Consider the following 13176-nt stretch of genomic DNA (forward strand, 5'->3'; position numbering starts at 1 on the left):
CAGGCATGTACACAGATCCAGACACACAGACCCAAGCACGCACACAGATCCAGACAGGAACATAGACCCAGACAGGAACATAGACCCACACACACACACAGATCTAGAAATGAACACAGGCCCAGGCATACACACAGACCCAGGCACACAGACCCCAGACATGCATACAAACTCAAGCATGAACATAAACCCAGATACACAGATCTAGGCATGAACACAGACCCAGACATGCACACAGACCCAGAGATGAACACAGACCCAGAGATGAACACAGACCCAAACACGCACACAGACCCAGGCACGCACACAGACCCAGGCACGCACACAGACCCAGGCACGCACACAGACCCAGACATGCACACAGACCCAGAGATGAACACAGACCCAGGCACGCACACAGACCCAGGCACGCACACAGCCCAGATATGTGCACTAAGCCAGACACGCACACAGACCCAAACACACAGACAGACACAGATCTATATATGTACTTTCCAGTTCTTTGATATCCTTGTTTAACTCAGAAGCCAATGATATAAAAGAATTTCTGTTCCATTCAGCAGTCTCAACTCCCTCTCTCCATTTCACTGTCATAGGTATTTGCTACAATTATTCATAGCTTTAAGACTTAATTCTGTAAACCATTACCTGTCCAGCAAGCATTTCGTACAGTAACACTCCGTACGCCCACCAATCCACAGATTTTCCATATGGCTGGTAGGCAATTATCTACAAAGACAGAAATAATTTTAATGGTTTGTTACATGCTGCAGTGACTGCACAGAACCAACATCAATTTAAAATACATCAGGAGTATCTGTCTGTTTTCCAACAAACTGTGCCACTCAGTGCCAAGACTAGGATTAGAGGTGGAAATGTGTCACGGCAACGTTACGGATGTCATATCAAACAGGACAGCAGTCACTGATATGACCAGGACTAGAGAACCACTTCCACCATCAACAAGTTAAACAAGTACTGACTGATGATACAGCTACAACATCCATTTTTTTCTTTTCTGGGTATGTTTTTGAAGAAGATTGTAATTCAACGGAGAGAAACTGTGATTTGAGATATTAAAAAAAAGACACAGTGAATCAATGGAAATCTGTCAGGCAACGGCTGGAAGCCTCGTGTAGGCTGGTTAAGGCTTCATTAGTTCCACTGTGATAAGGACCATTTTCAAACACAACACAGTCCAGGCCCCAGGCTCCATCATCTGCTGCTCCTGATCAGCAGAATTTGAGTTTGCAGCTACAGGAGAAAAAAAAAAGTCCTCCATCACAGACAAAGCCAGCAGCTCTCAGCAAGCCTGACTCCATTGTCTGTTGAATGGTTTCATGTTAGTTTCTTTCACACAGAGTAAGAAACTTAAGGGAGAACAGTAATATTGAGTGGAAGAAGAAAGGGAAATGGGGGGGACAGCATGCACATTAGAGGCACAGTAAGTGCACAAGAGAGTTAAAGAGAATGTGCACAGGGAGGGAAAGTGGGCATGAAGGAGAATACAGGAAGAAGGGAGGGTGTAGTGAAAGGAAGAGAGTAATGGAGAAAGGGGGAAAGCGGACACAGAGCAGGACACAAAGAAAGAGAGAGAAAGAGACTTGGAGTCTGCTCACTGAGCCATGGGCCTGACAACTTGTCCCTTAACTCTTTGGATGTTGGTACAGGTTGTAAATCAGGTCTCTCGCGAAGTGCCACATTGACCAAACAAATTGTACAGGCATATCTTTCCCATTAGCTTGGTTTGAAGACTGCTAAGATTCCTTGTGTTTCCATCTTCTCAAACTTAAATCTAACTCTGAAAATGCAGAGTGTCTTAGACATTGCAACCTTAAGAACAAACTTATGCACCTCTTCTGCACACTACTGGACAAAGCCTGAAATAAGATCACAAAATAAATATCAGAACTAATTTTTCAGATTAATAGCCAAACGAAACATAATCTGTAACAGGGCAATGGCAATTCAGCTGAGACACGGTATGTAAGTGACCAACAATGATTCTCATGGACAGCTCCTTATCCTTCAGCTTATGTTTGGAAAAAATCATCACATTGTTAGTGAGATCTCAGCCACAAAAACCAGGAGACTCCGTATTGGCTTCCCTTGCCTATCCCAGGGCAGGGGTAATATAGATTTGCAATCATTCTTCCCAAAAAGCTGCTGAGGCAGGAGATTCACTTGAGAATTTCGAATTGAAATTGATACACTTTTGTTGTGATGTAAGGGTGTTAAGAAATATGGAGCCAAGGTGGAGAAACAAAGTCAAGATGCTGATCAATCATGATGTTGATACAAGCTCCAGGACTTGAACGGTCTGCTCTCATACCTATGGAAGCCTGCTAATTACTGTTATAACCTTCATATTGTTCCCCTTCAGGAGTCAGTACATTTTTAAAGCTGATCTGACCTCAATGGAAAGGTGAAAGTGAAGTTAATCCATACCTCAGGTGCAATGTAGTCGGGTGTACCACAGAAAGTTTTGGTTGTTACCCCTTCCCACATATTCTCCTTGCACATGCCAAAGTCAGCTATTTTTATATGCCCTTCTGAATCCAGCATCACATTATCCAACTTCAGGTCTCTGTGAGGAGATTAACACGAGTTAAAGGTCAGATAATCATCCTGTATTGACATTGCTTGTATGTAGAGATCTCACATAAATAGAGCATACATCTACAGTTCTGATACTGCCAGATCCCCCAGGCCTGTTCCCTGGGTGGAGGTTCTTTGTAGATAAACAGTGAGGGGTTCTGCTAGGAACCTAACAGCTAAGAAGAAGCCTACCATTGTCCTGTCACGAAGTCCTGATGGTCCAGTGGTGGGCTTATAACAGAACGGGTTCTGGCACTCAGCCTTGAGGGAGACAGAGGACCCAAAGGCAGGATTGGTACAGAGGGAGAGGAGATTGTTGTAAGGCTATCTTCTCCCATCACAGGGCTTTAACTTTGTTAATGTTACTTCTGAGGTCTGCTCTCATCTTTCCCATGTGAGATGGAGGTTACAGAGGGGAAATGAGGAACAGCTGGCAGGTGCCTCAGCCTATTACCATTTCTTTGGCAAAGAATAGAGCTGCTTTTTGCAGTTTTGGCAGATAGAAAAATGCAGGCCAGATATCAAGGCTGAATTTCCCTCTCTGTATGATGTTGTAGTACATTACAGAGATGAATTGAGCTGACATAAACTAATAAGATTGCAATGATTTATCTCAAACGGGCTGTGGAATTGCCTGTTGTGTGGAAGGTGGAGGCAGTGATAGCTAAGAATGGTTTGCTTAGCAACAGCCAACAGTGGAATAAAGACTCGCACAAGGTAAGGTTAGACTAATGGTGGTTAGGACTGAACTAAGCTGCAAATGGATATTTTGAACATTGGATCAGCAGTGAGTGGATGCAGCAGGAAACAAGGAAATGCAGGAGCAGCTGGAGGACTGTAGGAAATAAAAGCATCCGGGGTAAAGAGCAGGACGGTGAGTAAGACCCCCTCTCAGAGTGTGGGGTCAGGAGAGGGCGAATGCACAGAATCACAAGTTATATGAGAAAGTCGGAATGGATTAAAAGTGATGGTGGGGGCGGGGGTGTGTGGGGAGAGTGGAGCTCACATACAGTCTTAAAAATCAAGGATCCCTGGAGTAGAAGGAATGACTGTGAGAAGCCAGAAATACATTAAATTTGAAAGCAAGGTAGGTGATGCAAAGACAATAACCAGCTCTAATTAAACAACGTGAGATTGAATTAAGAGGATCCATAACAAATATGGTAAGAGGGATTTATATCAGGATACATTGACACAGAAAGTGTAATGAAACATGATAACAGAGAGTCAAGTAATGCAGAAAGAAAATATGTGCTGACATCTGATTGTGAATGCGATATTATGCCCTAGAACGTATGATGTGAATAATGGTGAGACTATCAAAGTTCCTGTTTTCTTTATTATTTCAGAGGATGTGAGGGTTGTTGCTCAGGCCAGCTATTGTTGCCTAACCCTAATTAAGAAGGTGGCAGTGAGTCCCCTTCTTGAACTGCTGCAGACCTTAGCCTTTGGTCCAGCCACAGTGCTGGTAGATAGTTCCAGAACTTTGACCCAGTGACAGTGAAGGAATGGTAATGTAATCCCAATCAGGATCGTGTATGGTTCTGTGGTGGTGGTGATGTTCCCATGCAGCTGCTGCCCTTGCCTGTTAATTTGGTAGGGGGCATGAATATGTTGTGAAATGAACTCTGGCAAGTTGTTGCAGTGCATCTTGTATGGCACGTTCTTCTGCCATCGTGTCTTTGTTCACAAGCAGTGGAAGGAGACTTAAATATTGTGCCCCATCTCCTGTGAAGCCATGAATATGCATTGGCTCCCTGTCAACAATTCTTGATTGAAATATATTCATTTTTCGCTTTCAAATCAACGTTGGGTCTTACCCTTCCCTATCTCTTAGTCTTTACCAGTCACAAAACCCTCTAAGACATCTCCACTCTTCTAGTTGAACTTTTTCAGTGTCAAAATTATAATCGTTTCAATAACTTTTCAGTGTTTCATCAGTGGTGGCTGTGCATTCAGTTGCCTAGGCTCCAAACGGAGGAAAATCTTCTTTAGGCCTCTGCACTTCACTTTCATCTTTTAAGACACTTCAAAACCTCTTTGACCAAGAATTTGGCCATCTGATCTAATGTTTCCTTATTTGGCACAATGTCATAACTTGCTTCATAAAACTGCTCTGAAGCTTCTTAGAACTTTTGATTATGTTAAAGCTATTACCTAATTTAAGTATTTATCATTTTGTTGAATGACTGTTTAAATTAGTGAAAAGGGTATCGATCAGGTCAGACATTATGCCCTGGACCTACATTCGAACTGAGTGGCACTTGAGCAGGCGTTGCTGAGCTGCCTTCTTGAACAACTGCAATCTGTGGAGTGCAGGTAAACCCACAGTGCTGTGAGGAGAGGAACTTCAGGATTTTGACCCAGCAACAGTGAAGGAACAGGTGTAGTTCCAAGCCAATGTGTGACTTGGCAGGAATCTTGCGGGTAGTGATGTTCCCAAGCATCTGCTGCCTTTGTCATTCTAGATGGTGGAGGGTGTGCATTTGGAAGGTGAGGTCAAAGGATGGTTGACAAATTGCTGCACTGCCCCTCGTAAGTGATACACATTGCTGCCCCTGTGTGTGTCAGTGGTCAATTAAGGTGGGCAATGAGATGCCACTCATGCAGAGTGCTTTGGCCTGGGCAGTGTTGAGTTTCTTGAATGCTGAGTTTTACTTATCCTGAAAAATGGAGACTGGAGAGTCAGGAGGTGAGTTATTTGCTTTTGAATTCACAGCACCTGATCTGCTTTAGTAGCCCCAGTATTTATATGGTGGGTTCAGTTTCTAGTCAATAGTATCTCCCCAGGTAATTGATAATTGGAGGTTCAGCAATGGTAACACTGCTGAATGCCAAAGGGAGATGGAGATAGTTATTGCCTAACATCCTCATCACATTTCACCCTGCCACCCAGCTCAGTATCATCAGCAAATTTGCTAATGTTATTACTAATACCATCTTCTATATCATTAATATATATTGTAAAAAGCTGTGGTCCCAGTACTGATTCCTGCGGTACCCCATTGGTCACTGCCTGCCATTCCGAAATGGAGCCGTTTATCACTACTTTTTGTTTCCTATCAGAAAACCAACTTTCAATCCAAGTTAGTATTTTGCCCCCAATACCATGCGCCCCAATTTTGCTCACTAAACTCCAATGTGGGACTTTATCAAAAGCTTTCTGAAAGTCCAGGTACACTACATCTACTGGATCTCCCTCGTCCATCTTCAGAGTTACATCCTCAAAAAATTCCATAAGATTAGTCAAGCATGATTTCCCCTTCATAAATCCATGCTGACTCTGACCTATCCTGTTACTACTATCCAGATGTGTCGTAATTTCATCCTTTATAATAGACTCCAGCATCTTTCCTACTACTGAGGTCAGACTAACTGGTCTATAATTTCCTGCTTTCTCTCTACCACCTTTCTTCAAAAGTGGTACAACATTAGCCACCCTCCAATGCGCAGGAACTGATCCCGAATCTATCGAACTCTGGAAAATAATCACCAATGCATCCACGCATTTCTCGAGCCACCTCCTTCAGTACCCTGGGATGTAGACCATCAGGCCCTGGGGACTTATCAACCTTCAGACCTAACAGTCTCTCCAGCACCAATTCCTGGCAAATATAAATTCCCTTAAGTGCAGGTCCTTCAGCCACTGTTACCTCAGGGAGATTGCGAATGTCTTCCCCAGTGAACACAGATCTGAAGCAACAATTCAATTCTTCTGCCATTTCTTTGGTCCCCGTAATATATTCCCCTGTTTCTGTCTTCAAGGGGCCAATTTTAGTCTTAACCATTTTTTTGCCTTTCACATACCTAAAAAAACTTTTACTATCCTCCATTATATTATTGGCCAGTTTACCTTCGTACCTCATTACTGATATGTTGGGGGACAAGAGTTGGGGGACAGACAAGAATTTCTGAGACTGCAGGCAGAATGGATTATTGTGTACCCAGTGTCAGAGTCAAGGCAGATATTGATCGGCTGTAGGGCATTTTGAGGAGAGTGAACAGTGACAGGCCATGATCCATATGAGTACAAAGGGAAGGGTCAGAACTTGGATCTAAAGAGTGAATCAGGTCATCAGGTAATGATCATATTTTGCTTCGATTTCGTGTTGTTATGAAATACAGCAAAGATAGATCAAAAGTTTTAAACTAAAGAAAGGCCAATTTTATTGAACTGTAATTCCTGCTGTCAATGAAAAGATACCAGGAAGGATTGTGTATAAGCACTCTCCCACACTACAACAGCTGACACATGCAACAAATAGAGTCATTGAGTCATCCTGATTTGCAATAGGAGCATCAGCATTAAGCAAATCCCAATTCCTGTATGACCTAGCTATTGCATTTGATAGTTAGTGGGACAAAAAATGCATGAGTCATTGGCTCGAGCCCCATCTTGTCTAATAATTTCTCATCTAACATTGCTTTTTAATTTTTTTTATTCAAACCAATGAACAACTGCACTGAATAAAGGCCCTAATCACAGGTAAAAAAATTATACAGCACTAACAGGGGCTTCCCGGGAGAGCCCAACGACTGAATAATACTCATTTGTAGAATATAGTGAATGTTAATAAATAATGCAAGATGGAGTAAACCCATACATTTGATGCTTATTAAAGTCCTTTGATACCATTTGCAAAATGTCTTGTTAAACAAGCAAAATTTTGATGTAATTCTGATGAGAACTTTAATAACAATGACTAGCGAATGAACAGAACATTCTAGGGAACTGAAGAGTTCAAAAAGTGAACAGGAAGCAGAACAAGAGAGATCCCAATAGCAGAACCTACATTTGGAAGATTAAATCAAATCGTGTGACATCACGTGGAAGTATTTTTCTTATCAAAACAAGGGATAATTGGGGGATGGAGAACATTATATAAATCATAAGAATGCAGGAACAACCAGGCGGCATTGATTAAGATATAATGAAGAAATGAATAAAATCACAGTTTGGATGGAAAGAAAGGTGTAGCATGTGGGAAAAGGATCTTCTGATGTGGACCATGGTCGGGCACAGGAGGGTGGGACAGCAGATGAGGCAGGTTTGTCGACTGGGAAGGTCAAATTGAGTGATTCAATTGGCTGGCATGTTCAAGGTGCTTGCAGCTCCTGTGGACGACTGTGTGGCCTGCAATATGGACAAGGGAACTGACTATAGCAACATTGTGCATAGAACCATTCAACTGAGGGGAACAAATAGGAATGAAGAAGTAACAGGTGACAGTATAGTGAAGGGAAAAGACAGAGATTTTGCAACTGAGGGTATGAGTCCAGAAAGCTGTATTGCCTGCCCATTGGCAGGAATTAAGACATCCACTTAGGGCTAGAGGGGAACATGCAGTGGGAGGGGAATTACCCAGATATTGTGGTCAACGTAGGCACCAATGATATAGAAATGACTAGAAATGCAGTTCTGTTGGGAATTAATGAGCAGTTAGGGGTTAAATTAGAACCTCACAGGAAATAATACCTCTGTCATGAATAAACTGACATGAGGTAAAGAAGATTGGAGAGATAAACACAATATTCTATCTTAGAGAGAGAGATCTGGGTGTCCTGGTAAATAAATTATAAAATGTTAACATGCAGGTACAGCAAATAATTAGGAATTGGCATTTATTGTAAGGGAATCAAACATAAAAGTAGGAAAAGTAATTGCTACAGTTGTACAGGCCTTTAGTGAGACAGCGACTGGACTATTATGGCAGTTTCAGGTTTCCGTATTTAAGATCAGCTATAACTGTGTTTGAAGCTGTTCAGAGAATTTTCACTTGACTGATTTCTGGAACAAAGTTTATGAACAAAGATTGAACAAGTTGAGTCTGCATCCATTCGAGTTCAGAAGCATGTGAGGTAACCTTAATGAAACATGTAAGACCCTGAGGGAAGAAAGCAAGGATTAAACCAGACATTTGCAGCTCTTTCAGCCTAACCCCAGTGTGGCCAAATTCTCAGAAAAAAATCTCTGAAAGACAGGGTAAGTCACAATTTAGAAACCAAGGAGAGTTAAAGTGGATTTGTTAAGGGAAAGTCATATTTAACTCGATTGAAATTTATGTGGCGGTAATAAGCGGGGTGCTGTTGAGGGAGGGTGTCGTATTTTATGTCATCTATTTGGAGTTTAACAAGGCTTTTGACAAGATCCAACTCGACAGATGGGTCAGAAAAGTACAAGTGCTTGGGATCCAAGGAAAGTGACAACTTTATCCAAAGTTCCTTCTGTGCGGTCAAATTTCTGTGGGTTCTTCAGTCTGATTGGTTAAAGATTCATACTGTTGCTTGACCAGTTTGAATATGTCACTGATCCCCTACAGGAGATGATGTATTAGAAAAGGTGTTGGATTTGAGGAAGCTTCTACTAATAAGGCAACAAAACTTTTATGACCAGTGGTCAGCCAGGTAAACAGTAAGTGTTGTACCTTCACCAGTAGCCATAAGATCCAGGCTGCTTTATACATTACATCAGTGTCTCTCCATACATTACATGCCTATCTGTCTATCCTGTGAAATTGTGAAGCCTTATTCTTCATACATTCATTGCATGGAGCAATATAATGTTCTTGGGCAGGAGAAAACCTGATTAATAAGAAAACATGCCACTTAAGGAAAATATTCTTTTCCAGCTTTGCAAGATCAAAATTGGTGTCATGGGACACACAGACTCTGATTTTATTCTCAGGACCTTGTTTATGGCGATCTCCATTCTAGTCAGATTCAGGTTTGTAAGGGATCAAACTACTGTGCTATTTTACAGCTGAAGCCTGAGGCAGAGAGGGAGATCAGGTTGACAGCTGATTACAGACAGGCAAATAGAAGTGAAAGGATGTGCTGTCAGTTTGAGGTGAAAATTCTGTCTGTCAGTGTGATCCAGTCTTCTCTCACCTCAGTACAACGTAACTTGGAAATAATGTAGGGATTCACCAGCTTTTGATAAGGCGTTTTCTAAAAGCTAAGGAGGTGAGAAATAAATATATCTTTGCTAAACTGTTCTAAACAGTGGAGCTTGGGGGATGGACTGGGAGGAGCTATTAGCTTTATTCATCTTGACTCTGGTTCAGTCACCTCCAAAGTTCAGTCACTGACACCTGCCCATAACCAACAGCATAACCACAGCCACTGGTAGATCACTAGTTGAACAGACCATTATTATTAATGGCCAGCACACTCTTCTTGGCTTAACTATGGATTGGCCGTATAGTCTGCAATGGTTCGATTTGTCATGCAGGCCCCTGGGCACGCGCTGCTGTTACACTCACCTGTAAACGATGCCATGACTGTGCAGGAAAAATAGACCAACAGCAATTTCAGCTGCATAGAATCTAAAACAAAACACAGACCAGTGTAATCAATGATGCAAGGGAGACAATTCCAGACTGACAATCATAAGAAGGTCAGAGATTAGCTTTTAATGTGCTTTAATTTATCGGAAATATAATTCTTTGAATTGGACATTACTGGCAAGGATGACATTCATTATCAATCGATAATTGTCGCATGAATGGAATAACATTTCACTGGCTCATGTCAGGAGTGATTAACAGTTAACCACGATACTGTGGAGCTGGAGCCTGAGAAGAAAGGCAGGCTTCCCTTTTGAAAAGACATTAAGGATGAGTTAGTTTACATAATCAGTTGACAGCTTTATGGTCATTTTTACTGATATCCCTTTTTTACCAGATGTTATAAAATTGAATTGAAACTTATTTGCCTGGTTCAGTGAGTACAACTTGTCTGAAAGTCAGAAGATCATGCGTTCACCAATCCAGAGAGTTTACTGCAAAGTCTCAGTTAGCATTCATAGAATCATAGAATCCTTACAGTATGGAAACAGGCCTGTCAGCCCAACAAGTCCACACCGACCCTCCAAAGAGTAACCTATCCAGATCCATTTCCCTACCGTATTATCCTATATTTACCCCTGACTAATGCACCTAACCTACACATTCCTGAACACAATGGCCAATTTAGTATGGCCAATTCACCTAACCTGCACATCTTTGGATTTTGGGAGGTAACCGGAGCACCAGGATGAAACCCACGCAGAATCCCATTATACAAATGGTATGTTAAACCGAAGCTTTTTAAGGTAAACATAGAAGATCTCATAGCTGTAGTTTGAAGTGGTGCTCTGGCCAGTATGCTCTTCTCAATCAACACATTGAAAAGCAATTTACCTGACCATTATCTCAATTCAGAGATCTCAAAATATAGCTGTTTCACTCCTCTACATTTCAATATTGACTACATTTAAAGTACTTAATTCAGCATCAAGAGCTTTGGGATGTCCTAAGAAATGGAAAGTGTTGTAACAATGCAAGTCTGTTTTTCTAACTTCTCAAACTGTCATGATTAAATCTGAATTTGCATTAATTGGATTATTAATCCAGGCCTTTCGTTTACGAGGGTCAGAATGGGTCCTTTAAGCTGGAACATGAACAGGTGGGAGGGGGAACCAAGAGCTAGAGGAGACTAAAACATGAAGAACTGGGAACAAGGCACAGCCCACATGAAGTAACAGCAGAATGAATGCAGCTCACATACTGTACTATGGATCTGCAGCTGCATCACAATTCATGCCAGATTTATTCTCTGTCTACCACATTCAATCCAGAAAGAAATGAGAGATGATTTGAACTTCTACACTACATCTTTTACAGCCTTTATGGCCTAAAGGGCTTTCAGCTAATTAAATGCTTTGTGGCATGATCACTGCTGTAACATAGGAATAACAGCATCTGTAATGCAAAAAAAACTGCTGTATCCCATGAGCAGCATTACGATAATGACCTGATCATTTAATGACAGTGTTTGAGGGAGAAATGTTCAATGGAATACAAGAGAAATCTCTTGTATTCTTCAGATAATGTCACGGAAGCTTTAATGCTGCAGGCAGGTCCTGGGATTAATGTTTCACTGAAATTCTGAGAGTGCAGCACTGACTACATTGATGTATCAGCCTGTACAATGCATTCAAGACTCTTATACTGCTTAGACTGAATCACGGTTATGACTTCACCCTGGGACACTGACAGCTAGTTCGGTAAAACTAAACAAATTCTAGACTATCAGACTGAGGAACAGCCTTACTGAAGTGAAGACAGAATGGAAATCGGTGCTGAGGCAGATACTTACACAGCGTGGGGTTCTTTGAATCTGCCAACCTGCTGGATCTGGTACATGAGATCACCTCCATTAACATATTCCATGACAAAGTATAAACGTTCCTAAGAGAACAATAAAGAGACAACAACAAAATAAATAGGAGGAAGTGAGGACTGCAGATGATGGAGATGAGAATCAAAACGTGTGGTGCTGGAAAAGAACAGTAGGTCAGGCAGCATCTGAGGAGCACAATAGCCAATATCTTGAGCATAAGCCCTTCATCAGGAATATGGGGTCCCAAGGGGGCTGAGGGATAAATGGGAGGGGCGAAGGTAGATGGGAATGCAATAGGTAGATGAAGGTGGGGAGTGATGGTGATAGGTTGGAGGGAGGGTGGAGCGGATAGGTGGGAGGGAAAATGGGCAGGTAGGACAGTTCAAGAGGGTGGTGCCAAGTTGGAGGGTTAGATCTGGGATAAGGTGGGGGGAGGGGAGATGAGGAAACTGGTGAAATTGGCATTGATTCCATGTGTTTGGAGGGTCCCAAGGTGGAAGATGAGATGTTCCTCCTCCAGGCGTGGAGTGGCTAGGATTTGGCAGTAGAGGGAGCCCAGGACTTGCATGTCCTTGGCGGAGTGGGAGGGGGAGTGGAAGTGATTGGCCACAAGGTAGTGGGGTTGTTTGGTGCACGTGTCCTGGAGATGTTCTTTGAATTGTTACGCATGTTGGCATCCTATCTCCCCAGTGTACCAGAGACCACATTGAGAGCAACAGAAACAATAGATGAGGTGCAGGAAAATCTCTGCTGGATGTGGAAGAATCCTTTGGGGCCTTGGATGGAGGTAACGGAGGAGATGTGGGTATAGGTTTTCACCTCTTGAGGTTGCAGGGGAAGTCACTGGGAGTGGAGGGTGGTTTGGTGGGGGGCTTGGACCTAACAAGGGAGTCGCAGAGGGAATGCGGAATGAAAGGGGTGGGGAGGGGAATAAATCTCTGGTGGTGGGGTATGACTGTAGGTAGCGGAAATGGTGGAGGATAGTGCGCTGTTCCCAAAGATTAGTGGGGTGGAAAGTGATGACTGGGGTATCTATCCTTGTTTCAGTTGGAAGGGTGGGGTTTAAGGGCAGAGGTATGGGAAGTGGAGGAGATGTGCTAGAGGGCATCGTTGGCCATATGGGAGGGGAAATTGCGGTCCTTGAAGTAGGAGACCACATGGGAGGGGTAATTGCAGTCGTCACAATGTCCTTACACCAAAATAATTGTTTACATAGAAAACAAGCTTATCATCAATTTACGCACAGATTTACAACGTCACATATTCTGCCCAGAACATAATGAACTGCCTAGTAATGAGTTTGGTGTTGGTGAGGGTAGGAGCATGGCACCTCCCCCCATCACCCTGAAATCCCTGGCAGAAAGCCCCATGGCTGGCGTCCCACCTTCTGCCGGTTGATACCTTTAAGTTAGCAAT

At 42.6% G+C, this 13176-nt stretch overlaps 1 protein-coding gene across 1 annotated transcript in view; it reads right to left on the bottom strand.

The window, feature by feature from the left end:
* LOC132825460 (protein kinase C beta type) overlaps positions 1 to 13176 on the bottom strand; it is a 276131-nt gene that overhangs the window by 22363 nt on the left and 240592 nt on the right. The window contains exons 11-14 of the mRNA XM_060840757.1: positions 11737 to 11828; positions 9861 to 9923; positions 2449 to 2587; positions 649 to 729 (exon numbers count right to left, since the gene is read on the bottom strand). Of these exons, the coding sequence (XP_060696740.1) occupies positions 649 to 729; positions 2449 to 2587; positions 9861 to 9923; positions 11737 to 11828 (375 nt within the window). The remainder of the gene's footprint in view (positions 1 to 648; positions 730 to 2448; positions 2588 to 9860; positions 9924 to 11736; positions 11829 to 13176) is intronic.

The sequence above is a fragment of the Hemiscyllium ocellatum genome, chromosome 20 (genome assembly GCF_020745735.1).
Source record: "Hemiscyllium ocellatum isolate sHemOce1 chromosome 20, sHemOce1.pat.X.cur, whole genome shotgun sequence".
NCBI classification, from domain to species: domain Eukaryota; kingdom Metazoa; phylum Chordata; class Chondrichthyes; order Orectolobiformes; family Hemiscylliidae; genus Hemiscyllium; species Hemiscyllium ocellatum.